At 39.6% G+C, this 19,850-nt stretch overlaps 3 protein-coding genes across 3 annotated transcripts in view; 1 reads left to right on the top strand and 2 right to left on the bottom strand.

The window, feature by feature from the left end:
• Positions 1-8,767, bottom strand: part of LOC121180318 (testis-expressed protein 2-like) — a 29,469-nt gene extending 20,702 nt beyond the window's left edge. Inside the window, exons 1-2 of the mRNA XM_041035632.1 lie at positions 7,403-8,767; positions 6,768-6,859 (exon numbers count right to left, since the gene is read on the bottom strand). The gene's annotated coding sequence lies outside the window, so the exon portion shown is untranslated. The remainder of the gene's footprint in view (positions 1-6,767; positions 6,860-7,402) is intronic.
• A 1-nt stretch (position 8,768) lies between these two features.
• On the bottom strand, positions 8,769-9,674 carry LOC121180324 (myeloid-associated differentiation marker-like). Its single transcript, XM_041035642.1, has one exon. The coding sequence runs from the start codon at positions 9,672-9,674 to the stop codon at positions 8,769-8,771; it is 906 nt and encodes a 301-aa protein (XP_040891576.1).
• Positions 9,675-16,754: 7,080 nt separating this feature from the next.
• Positions 16,755-19,180, top strand: LOC121180719 (perforin-1-like). The gene is made up of 3 exons (XM_041036339.1): positions 16,755-16,780; positions 16,987-17,522; positions 17,737-19,180. Exons 2-3 carry the CDS (start codon positions 16,987-16,989, stop codon positions 18,929-18,931), a joined length of 1,731 nt encoding a protein of 576 aa, XP_040892273.1. The 5' UTR covers positions 16,755-16,780; the 3' UTR covers positions 18,932-19,180.
• Positions 19,181-19,850: the final 670 nt, after the last annotated feature.

Genomic DNA, 19,850 nt, shown 5'->3' with positions numbered 1-19,850 from the left:
TCTCCCAGTCTTCCTCTGCTGACTAGAGAACACTTTGCCACAGAAACAAGACAAACAACGCAGTGAACTGGCAAAATATGATTATGTCACCACGTACCACTTTCATTCTGCACAGCCAGAGTTAAAATACGAATAAAATTTTGCTCAGGCCCCTCTCATCTTCACTGCTGGTACATCCTCAGTACTCTTTTTGTGCTGTCTCTTCTTCCTTTAATTGAAATTTTACAGTTTCAAATGTGTGAATGAGTCTCATGACATAATAAACATAATAAACCAATGTGAAGTGTATAGTTGCAAAAATATGACGTCATAAAAATGTCCAGCCTCTCCTTAATTCCTTACAAATAAAAGGTTCAGCCCCATGACAGTGCTATGTCAGAGAACATCAGCTGATTCATGCTGAGACACAAGAAGAGGAAAAAAAATGGAAATGACAGACAATAAACTCAATCCTCATAATGGATGAATAAATCATGTTTGAATAGAAAATATAAATAGATATTGTTCAAAAGATCGGACAATTGTGTGAAGTTATTATAAACACACCTTTGAACGAGGCACTGTCACTGAGTTTTTGTGGTCATGATTTCAGAACAGGTTGGTTCTGTTCAAATAAAACTGAATTTAATATAATTTTTATCTATCCACTATACTTGTAATTGTAATCATAAGAAGTGCTACCTTACGAGTGCGCTCTGTAAAGTCAAATGTATAGTGAATAGCAGCCACCCTGCAGTGTATGATAGAGAAGGCTGACCCACTAAACGCTACCATTTGGCTAGACTGAATAAATCATTACGTCCCAGGTTTCTAAGTATTTAAAAATCAATTCACTGGGGCAGAGGTAAATGACATTTGAGACAAAGTATGGTGCTTTGAGTCTGCTATTAATAAATAATTGTTGATAAAATGAGATAGAAATGAGAACGCTTTTCTGATAACTGAAAGACATTGTGCTGTGTTGTGTAAGTAAGTGCAAACAGCTGATTATGAAGCACCTGTACCTGATTAGGACTGTCTTTACGCTGCTCAGAGCCCATTAAAAATGGCTGATGGTTCAACCGAGAGATTTGACTCTAAAATTCAGTGTCAACATGTTTAAATGTTAAAGCTCACTTAAAATAAGAAGATAAAATAAGAAGAAGAGACACGTGTGATTTATTAATCTGTCAATTAATTTCTTGATTAATCCTTTAGTTTATAAAAAGTCATAAAAAAAAGAAAAATAATTTTCCAAGTCCAAGAATCCAAAGATTCTAAATGTTAAATTTCTTGTGACAGAGCTGTTATGACAGCAGGATTGCTCAATTATTGACCACAATGGCTCAGCTGCTGTGGCGCACAACAGTGGGAATGAGTTGGCTCGCGGACAGCATGTGACAGAGCATCCACCGAGACTAGGAAGTAAAAAAGAATCCTGTATTAAGAAACAGATAAAGAGGGAGAAAGACAGACAAAGAGACTGTAACGTTAGGCGTTCATTGCACTGTGACTCTGGCTGGCTTTACACAACCACAGCTACCCAGACGATACACTAGTACTTTCTTTTACTCATAAAAAAACACATAAAGAGGCCTTGTGTCTCTGAATGGAGTTAATACTCTGTAAAGTTCTGCCTATCTTAAACCATGTCAGTTCACTGACCCAGAAGTTGTTCGTGTTAAATAATGCACCTCTAACTTAACTGCTTAACCTCATCAACAAGCCCTCATTATTTTTGAATGAACTCTTGGCTGCCGCGGTGACAAAACTGTGACATAAATCAAGCAGAGAGATCTGCCTCTCTGCTCCCGTTACAGAGGACGACTCAGTCAGACTCATCACTGGCTCCCGCAGGAGACGCCAGAGTTTTATCGATTCTAAACTGAGGAATTTGTATGGTTCTTTTTAACATCACTTTTACTAGTTTTCAAAGATATTTTAGCTTTCAGCTGTTAGCTTATATCCTTCTAATTACAAAGTACAAAGTTAACTATTAGCCTCCCCTCAGTTACTATTTAGTAAGCTTGTAGCAGCTAATCACATGTGCAGTCCTTCCTATTACAAACAAGGCACTAGTTACAGAAACAAAGAAGAGTTAAGATGAGCGGTTTTTATTGAGTGCAAGAGGTCATCCATGTAATCATGTTTTACAGACAGGCTATCGAGACAAAGCACAGCTCTTATCGTAAGGACTTGACCTAGTACTTGGTTTAGTTATGGTTTATATTTATGAGAAAACTGATGGAGTAATAGCAGCTACACTTTATCTTTTCAGAGCTTAGCACATGTTTACATTGTTTAAAGCCTAACAAAACTAAGCCTCAGGCACCAAACTATGTATCCAGTCAAATTAAGCCTTCTAACCAACATGAGAGCATGCGAACGGTGCAGTAAGCCAAGCCACTGTAGTGAGATAAATGGTACAGGCCTTTGGGGCAGCCATCTGCCCAGCTAGCCACATCTGGGCGAACCCAGGAAAGCAACTTCCTGCTTTGCTTCCACAAACACTCTTCTGTTTCCTCCAAATAGTTCCCGGTCCTTGCCAAATGCCAAGAAACTACATTCTTTAATTTCCACAAATACAGAATGAAAAACAGACAATGACATAAATCACCACAGTTTATGTGATTGTCTCAGAGCAGGATTAACCTTGAAGAGATTTTTTTTCCCTCTGTATGACAGGAGCCGTGGATTTTCTCTTTCCTGATGACATTCACCACACCTGTAACCGGCTGCCTTATCTGTCAGGAGTAATTAAATTTTTTATGCCACTCAACACAGTTTCACAACAGCAGGCCTCTGAGACACACATGAGGCAGGCACAGATGAGAAGCTACTTCACAAGCTCATAAAAAATTAAACAAAACCTAAGCATTACAGATTACAGACAGGGATACAAATAATTCTATAGTACTGAGTTGTGATTAAAATAAAATGTAATTAAAATGAAATGTAAAATGTTGTAGAAAAGAATTTGCTCCTCTTACCAACAGGAATATCTCCCAAAACAATCAGCATTCTCATTTCACATTAATCCTGTCCAACAATGAGACAAATAGTAACTTAACTAAAAGTGTGGAATGCAATAATCACACATGTATTGTTATCAGCATTGGACAAACTGAAAGGGATTGAGCAAAGCATTTCTCAGCCAAACTGCAATGACAAAAGACCAAATTGTTATCAAGTGAGAGAGCAGCTCATGGGAGCCTGAACTGGTCTGTGTTACATCACTGTATCCCAGACTAATCTGTAGATCATGGTGACTGCTTGAAATTCGGAGGGAGTGGCTTTAATCTCACAAAAGACAGCTGCATTATTCCTCAGGGCTCAATTTAAAACAGAAAATGAATGAACTGATACTCAGATATCTCCATTTTTTTCTCCAGGATTTTTGCTCTCAAACAAAACGCTGCTTGTGAACGTACTGTAGCTTTGTGAATGTCTCTGTTTCAAGTGAGAAACTCTGATATTTATAGAGAGGCTATATTTATGCATCCTTCCACCTCTCACCTTGTCTCGGTCCCTCTCCTCTGGTAACAAGTGATTATTATGCTGGTAGCGAGATGAATGGGACTGTCAGTGCTCAATGGAGACAGCACCTGAGACAGACCTGTAATTGCTGTTGGCTGGCAAGCGGACACATTCTCCTGATGTCTCAGTAATGGTCATTATTTCAGTGGATGGACAGGTGAGGGAGCAGCACCTGTCTGTAACACCAGTGATGTTTGCTGGCAGCTGCATGAACGAGGAGGGAGCTCGGGAAAGGCAGTGCTCAGATACATAAAAACATGCTTACAGGTGTCTCTGGCTTCGAGTGACAGATCTTAGTCCTGATGAGGAAAACCGATAAGATCAACACAGATTCAGTTCTAGAGTTGTTAACCTTTAAAACAAATGTAGATATCTTAATTCTGTATATGTGACATATACAGTGTCCTTCTGATCACAATCATCTGTACAGATCTACAAAGAAGTCTATAGAAAATCAACAAAGACACACCCCTATGTGGAATTCGGGAAAGATCACATGACCAACAAAGCCCTGGACGTTGCTCTGATAAAACCTAAGTTGCTTCCACAAGCACACACTCATGTGACAATAGGCTTGGCTTACAACTTGTGCGTTGTTGTAAAGATTGCTAACCCTGTCAAGCTGGTCCAGTGATAATGGACAAAGACGTCCTTTCCATCACAAAAAAAAAGAGAAAAAAATGAAGGATGAATTATTTTATTCAAACAGCTCTGTAAATGATGTGTAGTCTAGGAAACTTGTCTGAGGGAGTGTGACAAGACGGTTGAATGAGCAGTTAGCACAGAACCCTGAAGCAAGGCACTAGCCACCCCTTAATAATTCAATCAAGAAGCCAATGTTAGCCAAAGCCAAAGCTCTTGTTAGAAGATGAGGCTCAGTTTGTATTACCTTTAAGCTAAAGAAACCTTGAGTTCGGAGCCTGAGAACTGGGACATGTTTGAGAGCCGAAAAACAAATAAGAGTAACATATGACAGAAAGCTAACTGAAATGGAAATGCTTAAAAGTTCCTTATCCCATAGGACTGGGTGCGGGGTAACAAACAGGGACGACAGTGGAAAAATATTGTACACTTCTTGATTCTTAATTTTTCTTTACATTTTTACTTCATAAATATAAATCTAATAAAAAATTGTATCACACTGTCTCCATCTCAGCTTCCCTGAGCTTTCCTTCAGCCTTAACCAAAAGAAGAAAATTTTGGTTGTGTAAAAATAGGTTAGACCCGGCAGGAACTTGGAAGGCCACAAAATGAGTCAAAGCTATGAACAGGTGTACAGTCAACAGGGGTGTCGGCCAATTCCGACTCAGAGAATGATAAGCAGCACAAGGTCCTCGTCTCACAGGGAAAGATGAAATATGACAGACTCCATTTGAGTAAAATAACACGGGTGAAACGATAAAAAAAAGCACTGCCACTACCTGTTTCACTGCACTGCAAAAAGCACAGGCAGAAATGTCTGACTTTCAAAGCAATGACAAAACACAACATCCTCAACTCCTGAAAGATTAGGCATTTGAAGCAACGCAAAAGGTGAAACCCACTCAGGTTCTGAATGGTTAACATTCAGAACAGAGCCAAGAACACGTTTATTTTTAAACATACATTTCACAGACAGGAAATGAAGGCCTGATCCTCTCCAAATCATTTCGACATGTTGCCGGCTGTGCTGCCTGAGTGTGACATTTCCCTTCACCACACCTGCTGCTCAAACCCTAAACCTCCTTCTGTCTCTCACAGGTGTTAGAATCCTGTTTTTTGCTTTTCCTTTCTCTAACAAAATGACACCTCCCTCTCTCACTCACCCCTTCTAACATGGCAGCTAAGCACTCACAGTGTTCTGGTGCTGTGTCTTATCTGTGACAGATGTCAGGTAAACCTGACATTTATCCTTTATTATAAACAAATAATAAAATGATGCTACTACGGCAACCGTGACCTCCATTTTTATGCATTAGACAAAAATCATTACAAAAAACACATAGCAGAGTTGTAGCATTACATGTGAGTGGCATATTTTGGAAACTTTGTCATTTAATGAATAGGCACATGTTATATCAGGCTTTGGATACACAGACGATTCTTATTAGAAGACCGGTAGTTCTTGGGGTCAGGCTTTTCATGGGACTTGTTGATGGTATAGAAACATAGTGTCTTGGTGGATTTAACATCACCTCTTCAAAAGCCACCACTAGCACCAGAGACCATGGTTTGGTGTGTATGACTGGGCCATGGCCTGGAGGTTTTGGGGCACATATCCCTTCAGCAGATTTTGTGCTCAATATATCATCATTACATGACTTAGGCCCCAAGATATCAAAGCCTGTTCATGGGCCCAAAACAATCAGCTCAATATAACCAGCAGCAGCTGTAGCCTTGTCCCTTGTAACACTAGTGTGACAAGCTGAAGATTCCTGACAGTTTAAGATGTTGAACACCGTATTTGGTGTTTCTCTATGTAAGAGCAACAGCTACATGTCAAAAGTGAAAACTGAAAGAAGTCAAAAACTAGAGTCTGTCACTGTCAGCAGTAAACAGGTTAAATGAGAGGAGAGCATTCTGCATTGTAATCTTATGCAGCAAGTTACTTTGCATTTAAAATACACCTTGGGGTCATTGTGTGCAAAGAAACCTGTAAAACATCTTGCTGCTATTGACTTTTAACTGTCCACACTTCAGGGCCTCCACTTGTAGGCCCGGAACTTATGGGCCCGCGCTTCAGGGGGGAGTCTTTGACTACATTTGTAAAATGTTTGACTGCAAAACAAGTGCCTCCACAAGCTCAAGGCCTTGAGGTCTGTGGTGTTTCTAACAGCTGTTAGACGGTCAGTTATCTAGAAGGCAGGTTTCTTGAGAACGAATCAGCCAAAAACATTTTCAGTTTCATTATACACCTGCATCACTGCAGGTGATTGACAAATTGGCAAAGCTGTTCATAGCAGTTGTGATTCCCATGTGATAAGACAAACACAGGATATTGTAATCTCCCACTTGTGTGTTTGTGTTTCTTCAGATTATGAATACCACTTGATATATGATATAAAAGTAAACAAAGGTTTCCTTCGATCACTGAAAGCATTTATGTTCAACACCTTGTTCACACTATGTTCTGACCATCACTCTCCTGAGCTGTGCTCGTCCTTCCCCTCTCCCTCCTCTCTCCGTCGAGCTGGACTTTGCCTTCACTAAGGTCATTTGTAGCTCAGGAAACGGATCAATAATGAGTTCAAATTTACTGGCAAAGTGCTTACCTTGTATCCTCAGTGCCATTCAATCCAGCCTGGGACTTGCATCTGCCAAGTGAAGAGTCAAGTTTCACATGTCCATGATGCTCAGGAGGTTTCTGAGAAACGCATCATTAGAAGGAGAAATGAAAAATCATTACAGATGTACGGACACAAACATACAGACTAACAATATAAAGGGAGTGTTTCTGCTTCTCGGTGATAAAGCAGTTACATTGGTCGTCTTTGTGTACATTGGTTGTGGACTGTGACCCACTCATATAGCAAACAATACGAAGCTTTTCCAGTAGCAGCTAACATATGGACGTTGTTTCTATCTGATAAGCATCCTAACCATGATCCCAACATACTCCAAACAGAGACCTGTCAAGCTTTAATAGCAACAACGACCAGGGAAACCAGCCTGTCTTGTGATGCAGGTAAGACAACAAGCTAACAACAACGACTGAGAACTTTTTAGTCCGTATTAGCTTAAATTTGACCCATGCTAATCTTAACTAAATGACTTACAGAAATCAAAAAAGAAAAACTCGCTTGGTGCAAACTGAATCACACATTTGTTTTAAGGTCTGTGCTGGACGAGGTCATCTCACCAAGTCTCAACTCGAAGGCTGCTTCAGAAGGAGTCAACGATAGCTTACCGTGTGAGGAGGACTTCATTTTATTTTGTCTGGATACACCGAAAAAAACTGAACTTCCAAAGCGAGTCGAAAGGCTTTTTCCTGGACACGGAGACGTTTGCGTTATCAGCTCCACGTACCAAGTTGTTTCAGCGGCTCCTTTTCTCACTCAGCCTGTTGACAACTGACTAACTGGACTCAGTTCCTTAAAGAAAAAACGCTGGAGTCTATGAAGGCCAGAGTAATCGAGACCGAGCAGCAGGATGACCGGCTCGCTGTGAGGGCGAGTGTCGACGATTGATTTTTCGATAGAGCATCTTAGCAGGGCTGGAGCAGATGAGGCAGATGTGAGAAGGTAAACAGAGTAAAATGTAAATAACTTCTTACAGTGTTGCACGATGTTTTCTGGCTCATCAATGCAGGGAACAACAACAATAAAAAAAAAAGCTAATATTTCCAATTTACAGGTGCTCAAATTTAAAAGTAATAATAGTTTGCCCTGCAAAACAAATAAAATAGACGTTTATTTTTCTGGTTGTATATGTATGTACATGTATATAATCATATAATAATATACATGTCCGTGGAATAGTCCGTGGAATATTTAATCATACGAACTATTTACATTAAAGCTTGATGTAATTTATCTGGTTATAAACCTTCGCAATAAACTGATATAGGGAAACAGTCGGTTCTACACTGTGTCCAATCCTGTGGTTTAAATTGGAGTGTTAATGAGGAATGTTGCCATCTAGTGTTGGCAAATCAAATTGAGGCTAATGTAAGCTCCATAAGTAGGCATTACAGTGTATGACCAGAGAGAAAGCATTACACTTGAAATATTAATGATGTTTCAGTGAAAACAGCAAATACTTTTATTGGTCTGCACCTTTTGATGTCAATTTTCTTATCTCAGACCTTGTATTGGAAATTGTATAATAATACAATTTGTAATTTAATCTTTAGCAATGACTGCTGCTCATTAACCACTACAGATCCATATACCATGTTATTATGTCCATAAAGCATGCTGTGTGCTAGTGTGTCACAGTGCACCTGTCACATGACCCAGATTTAGACATTGCACAGTGTCATAGTGAACTGATCTATAGAAAATCATAAATCTCTTTCACACATCAGTAAAATGGCAATACAGCTACATGCATTTATCTGCCTTTAAATTTAATATGTACACAACTTGTATAGCTCTTACAAGTTGGCAGCCTGCAGGTCTATAGAGAGTATTTGATTACACATTAACGATTAACAGCAAAGACATCCATTCAGTTTGATTTTACATATTTGCTAAGACTCGATTTTCTCCTAAAAATTTTAGGACCGTACACAATAAACCTCATATGCAGAACATTTAATGTGATGTGTTATCTCATGAATGACTCCTGTCACACAACAGTTTGATGGAGAAGGCAAGGTCCACTGTGTAAGCTAACAGTGTAATACTGGCAACAACTGTTTCCATGATAACCAGCGGCGCACTTCTATTTGGGACGCTCTGTCCAGGGTCTCTCAGTTTCAGAACCTTGGTAAAACAAATCACTGTGGCCACCATGTAGAACAACACCCCAATCAGACTGAAGCCAGCCAGAAATCTGTCAAAAGGTAGGAGACATCGCCCCGCAAGGTCACCTAAAATTACCACCAGTGTGACTAGGCTCATGAGGACACAGATACTATATGACATGCAGGAAACCCATGACTGCCAGCTGTGTTCTCCACTAGGCAGTCCACAGACTGCCTCCACAGCCAGGAGTATCAACTGACAACCTCCCCACAGCTGGAGTGTCTTGAGGAGACCAGGCATGCTGCCCATATAGCCTCTTTGTTCATGGGCTTGGGTGCAAAGAATGTAGGACTCTGAGGTATAAGCCAGGAAGGTGAGACAGGAGACCACAGCAGCTGCCACGGAGTGTGGTGACCTCTTTGGGTGATCCATGATGATCCAAGGGAAAACTACAGAGGCGCTGAGACACATCAGTGCGCCTAACACCGCCACTGTGATGGTCAGGTTCTTCCAGGATATTGGGATGAGGCTGTGAAACTGTATGACGCTGAGAATGTGGATGAGGAGAGTAAGGGTGAAGAAGAAGCACCAGGTGAACATGCAGAAGATCCTAAATGAGTTGATGTTTGATTGATGGTTAGTTTGATTTTTATCCGAAGGCTCCAGCGAGGCCACAAGACTGAAGGTGGTACAGGTGGATAACACTTCCCATGTCCGCACCAAAAACAGGGGACTGGTGAAGTCTTTGGCCTCCAGTACAATCACAGGCATTGTCACTGAGATGAAGCTGAGTGATTCAATATCCAAGAGGCAAGATATCCTTAAGCGAGTCAAATGATATCTCGGTATCAGTTCCTCGAGATTTCTTTTTAAACAGTCCAAAAGCTTGTCAGTCGATAGTATCAATCCCAATATATCCACCTAATGTTGAGTTCTGAAGAATAGTCCAGTAGAGTCCATGGAAACTGTCATCTCAGACAAATCTTTGAAAAACACACCTTCTCTTTTTTCTGCTCACCAGAAAAGTAACACTTCAAAATAGTAACTATTCATATATATGTTTGGAGCACTGCTGCTGTCAGAAAAAGACCTCGCCCACTTCCTTTTTGAAACTGCAACAGTGCTTTCAGTCTCGCTGCAGGTAGGTGCAAATGACCACATTAAAAAGCAAATGCAAACAAAGCTATCTTCCCTCACGCTCAATTCTCATGAAATGTTCTTCCTTTTTTCTGAGGTAATAAACTATAGAGGTTCTTCCGACTCTACAGGCATCACTTTCCCACAGCATACCTGCTTCTTCTTGACCGCTTTGACCTCAGTGTTGAAGACATAAATGTGGTCACAGGTAGTCCTCTAAATAGTTGTTTACATGGTGTTTGAAGCTGTATGTGGTATATTTGTGGTGTTAGGATAGGACCTGTTGATTTGTTGAGTGTTGGATATCATGCGAGTGAAGTGTTGCTCAGAGGATCTGTTTAGGGGTGTGGATCTGCTTTATCATTAAGGGGCTTAAATCTGTTACTGTGAAGAACATTTTGATTCCCCTTTCAATTGACAGCACCTAGAAATATGTCTGAATTGCTTGAATGGGAATGAGTGTTTGGGTATGTGCTTGCATGTGAATGCTTTTGTCTTGCAGATGTGTGGAGGTGCATGTATACTCCTACACTGTAAAAAGGTTTCCAATGAATAAAAAATGCATGCGTGTGTCTGTGTGCAAGCATTTTTTCACAGGGCAGATGCAAGTATGTTCCTTGTGTGTGTGTGTGTATGTATTTACACAGGCACAAAGAGTCCTCTGAGGATCCCAGCCAATCACTTTGCCTCTGTGTATCGGCACACCTGCTCTCTGTGTTATAAATAGACAGTGGATACAACAATTCCCTCGTGTCACACAGCTCAAGTTCAAAAACTTCTGTTTTGACAGAAGGGAGAAGACACACTTCACAGACGACAGCAGATAAACAGTGGTAGCCTGCATTTGCAGAGTAATGACTGTGATGTGTATATCAGGGCTTTGTATTCATCTGTATTGTGCTTAATAAAAGTTAAAATCTAATCTGATCAGTTCACCACAGTTTAGTTCAGTTGTGTTAGTTAACAAATTATTTTAATCATCTCACAAATAAAATGAGACTCATTTAATTTATTCCTTTGAACAAAAATATAACTTAATGTACTAAATATTTAAATCCCCCAAACTTGAAACGACATTTGACATTAGTTTGACCTTTGATAATCAACCCTGTCACTCTATTGCCGAATATTTTTTCCATAATGATTTAACAACATTAAATTACATAGTATTTCTTGCACAGGAGGTTCCTGGCTGAGAAACTTAAAGGTTTGCTGGAGTGAAAGTTTTTATTCATGCAGCTGGCATGAATAGCTCAAGTTTGTAGTCATTTCTGAATGAAAGTAGCGCCCCTATGTGGTAAAAAATGTAAACTGCACCTTTTTTGAGGTACCAAAATATTGGAGAAGGCTGCCTGTAGTGCAGCATGTAAAGTTCTAACAGTTATAATTCCTTAATGTTCTGAACAAAAACTGTGTGAAGACAGTGGAAGGAAACCCCATCTGTACTAACTACAGGTGCCTCTACATACATGGACCCATGTAACTACAGTTGCATGGATGTTGTGTTTGTGAAGGCTGCTTAAATGGGGAAATCCAAAAATGTGTTTACTGCAATGAAAATAAACTTTAAAAAAAAAAAATTGAATGTTGTTGTTATGCTAACACTGGGCCTTAAATCTCTGACAGCAGTAAAGTAGGTAAGCTGTTTTAACTGGCAGCAGTCCTGCTTATGCAAGCCCAATTCACTGGAAAAGAATGTATGCTTATGATGACTACTGGATGTCTTGTTGGGTCTTCTATAGACATATGCATTCACAGACAAAGACTTCTAGTTTTGTTTTATTACTGAAAATAGCAGATCCTTTTGTCTGAAGTTACATGCATTCACACTCAGTAAGAACAAGGAAGTGCAACCATAATGATTAAACAGCTAAAACAAACGAAACTATGGCAGAAATAAAAATGAAGCACATGTAGTATGGTTTTTGGGACAAAAGTGATGGGACCAGCTTTGACACATGAAGCTTTGCGGTCATTTGTTTTCTAGGTAGGCACATGTATCATTTAGAAACCCATCACTGCTGTGTGTTGCTTGAGGTGCCCATTCAGAAAAGGACAATTTGTTAGAAGGTTTGCTTGTGAAAATGCCTTCAAATGAATTATTAATATGCCACCAAATAAAGCTTTTTTGTTTTGGTTACAATAATAATTAATGATCGTTTTAATTGTTTCCAAGTGGTGCTCAATTATATAAATGAATAAACATCATAAAATACCACAGAATGATGCTTCCTCATTCCTGTAAAAGTTCAATTTGACCACAAGAGACAAAGTGTGAAACACGTCAGATGAGCAAAACTGAAAGACGACCAGATGTGTGACATTTCACTTCATGTGATGCAGCAAGGCGGACATGATGGAGCACTGCACATTCATTTAGCAAAAAAGGATTAATTTAATTTAATTCTGCTTTAATGTTGTGATTAATCCAACACAAAACAAATTTAAATATGATAACCTTTGCAAAACAAGATTTTTTTTTTTGATCATTTCCCACATCAGTCAACATATACTCTTGGAGACTGTTGTGTTATATTTTAAGGTGGGATGCATCTGCAAACTTGCAGCACTGATAGAGAGCACAGCACCATCATGTGACACAGGAAGTCTTGTGTACATCTCTTGAGACGACTGTCACCATCATTATCTGTGATTTGTATTAAATACTATAAGCACTGTAATTCAGTGTGACACTTGCGCAACGGCCTAATATTTACAAGCTAAAACATTCACCCCTCTTATAATTATTCATGTTTAATTGTTGTACAAATTTAAGAGACCACTGCAAATTATTCTGAAATAAGCATCTCTACAAGTATGACAGCCATTCCATTCCTGAGTCTGAATTCCAACACAAGCACACCTCATTCTACTTAATGAGGTACTGATGAGGTGATCACCTGAATCAAATCCTATTGAATGAGGAACAGTATAAAAACCACTTCTGTGGGCAACATTATTCTCTTGCAATAGGACCAGCTGGATAGCAAAGACAGAGCTAGTAGTACCTCAAAAGTATTTGGAATCCAAAAATAACTATTGACCATGCCTAAAGAGTTCTGAAGAAACGTTTTGAGTGAGGAAAAGAAGTGTTCAATTGATGAAAAAAGATGGCAGTTCATAAGAACAAGGTCAAGGAGCAGACGAAAATTACTCTCCACTGAGCGGGATGACCATCAACTTATTTGAATGTCACTCAGCAACCGTAGGATGACATCAAGTGACCTACAAAAAGAATGGCAAATGGCAGCTGGGCTGAAGAACGGCAAGAATAGTTCAAAACAGGCTCCTAGGGGCAGGGCTCAAGCCGTGTAAAGTTAGAAAAAAGCCCTTCATCAATGAGAAGCAAAGAAGAAACAGGCTGATGTTTGCAAAAGACCATAAGGATTGGACCATACAGGGCTGGAGTAACATTTTAGCCTTTCCATCACTTTGGTAAAGGTTAATCTTTGTCTTATCAGTCCATAAAGCTTGTCCTAGATCTTTTGAGGTTTGCCTCTGTACTTTCCAAATTCCAATTCCAATCTGGCTTTCCTATTCTTATTGCTAATGGGTGGTTTGCTCTTCTGGTGAAGCCTCTGTACTTGAGTTCCTGAAGTCTTCAGTGGATTGTGATACCTTCACTCCTGCCCTCTGGAGGTTGTTGGCGATGTTACTGACAGTTGTTTTAGGGTTTTCCTTTACAGCTCTCACAATGTCTCTGTCATCAACTGCGGATGTTTTCCTTGGTCTACTGGTTCAACGTCTGGTGTTTCTGTATACCAGTGGTTTCTTTCTTCTTCAGGATATTCCACATGGTTGTTCTGGCTATAATCAATGTTTGTGCAATGGCTCTGATTGATTTTCCATTTTCTCTCAGCTTCAAAACTGCTTGCTCTTCTCCCATAGAGAGCTCTCCAGTCTTCATGTTGCTAACACCTCTTAAACTGTAAATAAAGTCTGCACAGGCAAAACCCAAAGCTGAAACTGAGAGCAGACACTCAGCTGCATTTATTGTCTGAATAATCCATGTAATAGGACTTACCCGCACAACGAAACAGATCTGTCAGTTACATGTCCCAATACTTTTGCTTACTCACAGATTTGGTGTTTGTATTACAAATAATGCTATCTATCAAATTTGTTTCGCTGATCCAAATGTAATTACCTGGAAACAAAAGCCAAAATGCTGCTCTGTTGTCTCATATTCATCTTTTGATGTCAAACCCAAATGTTTCCAGTGCGCAGCAATTATAAAGAAACTGGCCTTACTGTCCCAATACTTTTGAAGGGGACTGCAACTTATTTTGTGTGTGTCTCATTATTGTGTGTTTCTCAAAGGAACCTGTTTTGAAATGTGAGTGAGATTGGTTGAAAAAGTTTGATTATAGAATGTCTTAAGTTGAGTTCTAACTGTGCCACTGAAGGCATGATCATTACTAACAATAATGGTTTTAATGTTGTTGAAAGATGTATGATTAATTTAATATTGTGCAAAATGAAGCTTCCTCATTCAAGTAAAGAAGCTTGACTGCATGAAATACCATGAAATGTATCGGGGGAAAAAAACGGAACAAAGGCCAAACGTGTGACATTGTGGTGAAGCGTGCTTTGGCAGGGTAGCTATGATACAGCACGGTTCAAACTGTAAAATTGTGCACTCTGCCTTCTTATTCTACTGAAATGAGCAGATATGATTAATCCAAGATCCAAGAAGTTTACGGAAAAATAAAAACCTGTTGTAACGATATCTTGAAAGTTTTTGCAATCATAGTTTATTTTTGCACACATCATTCAATATATACATTTAGAGAGCGTGTTTTCAGGTGGGGTGCATCTGCAACTTTGCTTTACAGCTCTACTGTGTGACACAGGAAGTTTGTTCATCTCTGGAGACAAGTGTCACTGTTCATTACTCATGATCACTATTTCTACTGCATGTTTAGGTGCTTTTAGTGCTACGTGACATTTATTCAGTCAACAGGGATTTTAGAGTACCTACAAAAGTTTTAAAGCCTCCCTACAGTTCACGTTCTGTTGTTTTGTAATGAATCACTGCGGATGAAACACAGTGATCAGAAGAAAAAGATAGCAAAAGCGAAAACAAATGTCTGAAAATGCACCTAATCTAGTAACAAAACAACACTACTATACTGGCACACATAAACAGACCGACATTTTGGCATGTCATACTATAACTATAGTGGGACACTTAATGGAACTCAGTTGTTAAGAAAGTTTGTTTTACATGTGCTTTTCATGCTATGACAAGTTAAAATGCCTGTTGTGAACAAGGTCTATCCTATTCCTCTAAAGGAGGAGATGCTTGGTCTTCTCCAGGTTGAGCTTTGGGTGGTGCCTTGACTTATGAAAGACAAAAAAATAACAGAAGCTTAAATAAATAAATACAGAAATCAGTGACATACATTATGGTGATAAAACAAGACTTTTTCCGTATTTTTTTTACATTTATTTCTTTATGCCTTTCTGCATTTATTTATTAATTTGTGTATTTTTACATACATTTTACATTTATCCATTTATTTGTGCATAGTTTATTTTGTATTTCTGCTTTCACTTCTGTATTTCTACATTTTTACATTTATTAATTTCTCTGACATCACATAAACACTGAGATATCTGCCTAATAAGCAGTGATGCATGCCTTGCTAGAAGGTGGGGGTGGAGACAGGAAAAGCTGGGTGTCACCTGCATAGCAGAAGTGGAAGAAACCATGTGAGTGTAGGACTTGTGTAAAGAAATAAACGTTTAAAAATCAAGTTAAATTGCTTTATTTATTTATTTAATCACTGCATTCTTAAGCAGAAGTTAGTCATTTCGTATTTTATTCCGTCATCACTTTTAATACAATAGGTATTAACTATGTGGACAGTATAAACAAGTCAGCAGTCTATGTATGAAGAGGTCAGCTCCCCAGTGGCTAGGAAGTAGGAGTGAATCATATTTGTCTTGAGATATTGAAGGCGCTGGATAAAATTTTGGTTGACCTCATTGTTGTTGGGTAGTAATGACCAGAGCCTATGGCCTGGCAAATTGGGATGGTCTGTGAAGCTTTAAGGCTGAGAACTTTGACATTAACACTGTTGATTATACTCTAGTCATGAAATAGTGAATAGCTCTTTACTCTTGAAAGGACCCTGGAGGGGTCATAACAGTTTGCGTTTGCTTATTGTCAAGTTGATAAAAAGTCAAGTCTGTTTTCAATGATAGTTTGGCTCCATCAGAGTTGGTTTGTGATGTTTACAGACATATTGTGTTGGCACACATGAGGAGATCTTTAATGCTGTGTTTTTGCAGATGATGTAATCATTTTGATGTCATTGGACCAGAAGCTCCAGCATATACTGGGGCTCGTGCCAGATCAGTGGGCAGAGTTAAGGGAGCCACTGTGCCATGAGCTGGAGTTCAAGTACATTAGTGTCTGGTTCATCAGTCAGATTGATGAATCACTGGTTGTAAAGTGGGTACACCCAGAGCAAGAAGCAGAGATTGCATCTTCAGTGGTATTGTAATTTCTTGGTTGATTAATCTGATTTATAAACACGGTGTGCTTCACATTGAAGAAGCAATAAATGACATGAAATATCCACATCCAACCACCCTCCAGAAATGGTTCATAAATACCCCTCACTCTGAAACAAGGTCTGGGCAGTAAAGACTCCACCTCCACATCAGAATTATAACAGAGTTCAGATATTTTACGCCTCTGAACAGAGCTTGCTTTCAACAGTCACAGCAAGGTAAGACCTGTGAGCTCGCCCCTGATCTGAAACTAACAGTTTGAGCTGAACAATCTTTCATACCATATTCTTCCTATTTCTCAGTCATTACTTTAGAGTCATCCAGTTTATATTGAAAATATACATTCAAAGTTTGCATTGTTTAAATGTTATTTCATTTGCTCTTACCATTTTATCATCTCTGTGTTTTTACCTTTGTCATGCAGATGGTGAGGCTGTGGCAACTCATGCTCCTGTGCTGGGCATGGAGTCCTCTGTGTCTGCCGTCCAGTGTAAGCTTCCCTGGAACACCACAGGAGTGTGAACGTGCTCCCTTTGTCCCTGGTTACAATCTGGGTGGAGAAGGCTTCGACATTGTCACAACGCAGAGGAAAGGAGCCTACGTCATCGACACTGAAACATGGAAGCTTGGAAATGGCACTTGCAGGTTATACACAAACAGCTACCTGAGTCAGGAAAAGCAGAAGGTCCCAGTTGCTGTGGTGGACTGGAGAAGCCTCCCCAAGTGCAGTTTAAAGGTCACCAGTACAATCTATGATTCTGTTGAAGCTCTTGTCAATGACTCCACATCATCTGTGACAAATGATTGGAAAGTCGGCCTCGATATTCCTGTAGACCCCAGTGTTACTCTTGGTGTTGGCTTTGGAGGGTCCCACTCCAGAGATTCTACCTATGCCATGCAAAAGTCAAAACAAGACCATTACAACTTCTTTCGCCATTCTGTCTACTGTAACTTCTACCGGTGAGTATGTGGACAAATATTTGTCTTCTTGACATCGACTGTGAACTAATTTGTTAATGGCGTTACTTGTTAACTTTTTTGTTGACTTCTTAACTAGTCCTCAAGTGAGAAATTCTTTGTTTTACAGTGCTTAACGTAGTTGAAAATAATGACAGGTATTTTGCTGAAAACAAACAACTTAAATGGTAACAAGTGAATCAAATGTGTTTTACAGATACAGACTGGCTACAAACCCTCCACTGAGTCATGAATTTCAATCAGCTGTCAACGCTCTTCCTTCCTATTCACAAAAAACTTTGACGCTATATCGCGATCTAATTGACACCTATGGTACACATTACATCATACAAGTGTCTCTGGGAGGGGAAATGAAGGCCATCACTTCCATCAAGACCTGTGAGGCAACCATGAAAGGAGTGTCTGCAACAGAGGTCAAGGACTGTTTGTCCGTCGAGGCCTCGGCTACGTTTGCAAACTCAGCCAGTATAAATGCCATGTACAAACACTGTCAGGAAAAGAAGAAGAAGTTAGGCTGGAGCCAAAGTTTCAGCAGCACATTTAACGAGCGTAACACAGAGATCATTGGTGGAAACATTAATGAAGCTGATATCCTCTTTCAGGGGCAATCTGATCCTTCTGTCTATAAAAACTGGCTTAATTCACTGAAAACCACACCTGATGTTGTCCAATACAACATAAAGCCCCTGCACACCATACTGCCAAGTGGTCATCCTGCCAGAGCTGGACTGAAACAAGAGGTGGAGAAGTACATCCAGAAAAATGCAGTGTTGAAGAAATGCTCAGAATCTTGTCAAGTTGGGCACAGATCCAGCAAAAGGGATCCTTGTGCTTGTGTCTGCAACAGTAACAAGAACCTCAATTCAAACTGCTGCCCTGCTGAGAAAGGTCTCGCAACATTGAAGGTGTTCAAGCTTTATGCACAGGGTCTGTATGGTGATAGGTGGAGTCAGACAGACGGTTCAGTAAAGGTCACATATGGTGATCAGACAAAGCGCACTGCCATTATATCAAACAATAATAATCCTAAATGGTCAGAGAAGTTTGAATTTGGACCCATCACCATCAACATGAGAAACAAACTCACGTTCACTATTTATGATGAGGATACTTACTGGAACAGTGATCTGCTTGGCAAGTGCTCATTTGATCTGCGTCAAGGGAAAGTGACAGACAGCTGCATGTTAAACCATGGTACCTTCTTTTTCTCCTACATAGTAGAGTGTGCACCAAGTCTTGGTGGTGACCAGTGTCAAGAGTACATTCCCTCCCCCATGAGTCCCTCTCTGGCCAAGGTCTTCTACACCAGAAATGGGATCCTGGTTGGAGAGTCAGGGGAGAATCAGGCTCAGTCAGTCAGTCAGTCAGGTGGAGGTCAGCCACTGATGTGAGATCAGGTGATGACAGCATAAACATTTGATTTTATGATGAATATCTTGCTTGTAGTTAATAGCATATTTTACACTGTTACTCTTACTTATCTTTCTTTCTCTGACTTTTGTGGGCAAACTGAGTTACTCATGTTCTCAAAGTCTCAAACTTAATCCAAATATGTGTTTGTCAGAAACCAGTTGGATAATCCACTTTATATGCCTCTGTCTTGTTAGTTACAAAATCTGCCAATAAAGCATCAACAAAGACAACATAAGTGTCTGTCTGGTTTTATGTATTAATAAATGTGTGATTTTGTGGTTAAGGTGCATCATTGAAATATATATACATAACATCATGAGCACATATAGACTGTTTGGTGGGGCGCACAAGTTTGTCAAGTATATGAACCAATAAAAATAATTTCTGCTAAATAGAAACGTTACAGTGTCATAAATGAGATGATATGAAAGGGTCATGCGGTATTACTTTTTCTTGTCCTCCCTCCAAATTTTAATTATTGAGTTCAATGTTACAGTTTCACCATTGTAATGTGTAAAAGTATCATGTTGACATTGCTGTGTCTTCTGCAAAATTACATGATAATGAGGGGAGTCATAAAATGTGCTAGAGTGGGAGGAACTTATACTCAGAACGAAGGAAGCCAAACATATTTGAGTGAAAGAGGGAGGGCAATGAGTCAGGGTGATAAATGAGAAAAAATAGTCTAAACAAGACAGTAGAAATTATGAGGCAATTGCTTATTGCGTGTCTTGCTCCTCATGTTGGTATCAGTGGCTGCCACGATTGACACTGATAAAATTATGCGTGCAAAGCAAATATATGTGTGTGTGTAAGTTTGTGTGTGTGTGTGTATACTTTCACATTAGTTATTACAGTGTTGTTAGAGTACACAGAGGAACATGTTTTTGTGTGCTC

The sequence above is a fragment of the Toxotes jaculatrix genome, chromosome 4, assembly GCF_017976425.1.
Source record: "Toxotes jaculatrix isolate fToxJac2 chromosome 4, fToxJac2.pri, whole genome shotgun sequence".
In the NCBI taxonomy this organism is placed as follows: domain Eukaryota; kingdom Metazoa; phylum Chordata; class Actinopteri; family Toxotidae; genus Toxotes; species Toxotes jaculatrix.
This window is presented reverse-complemented; position numbering and strand designations above follow the sequence as displayed.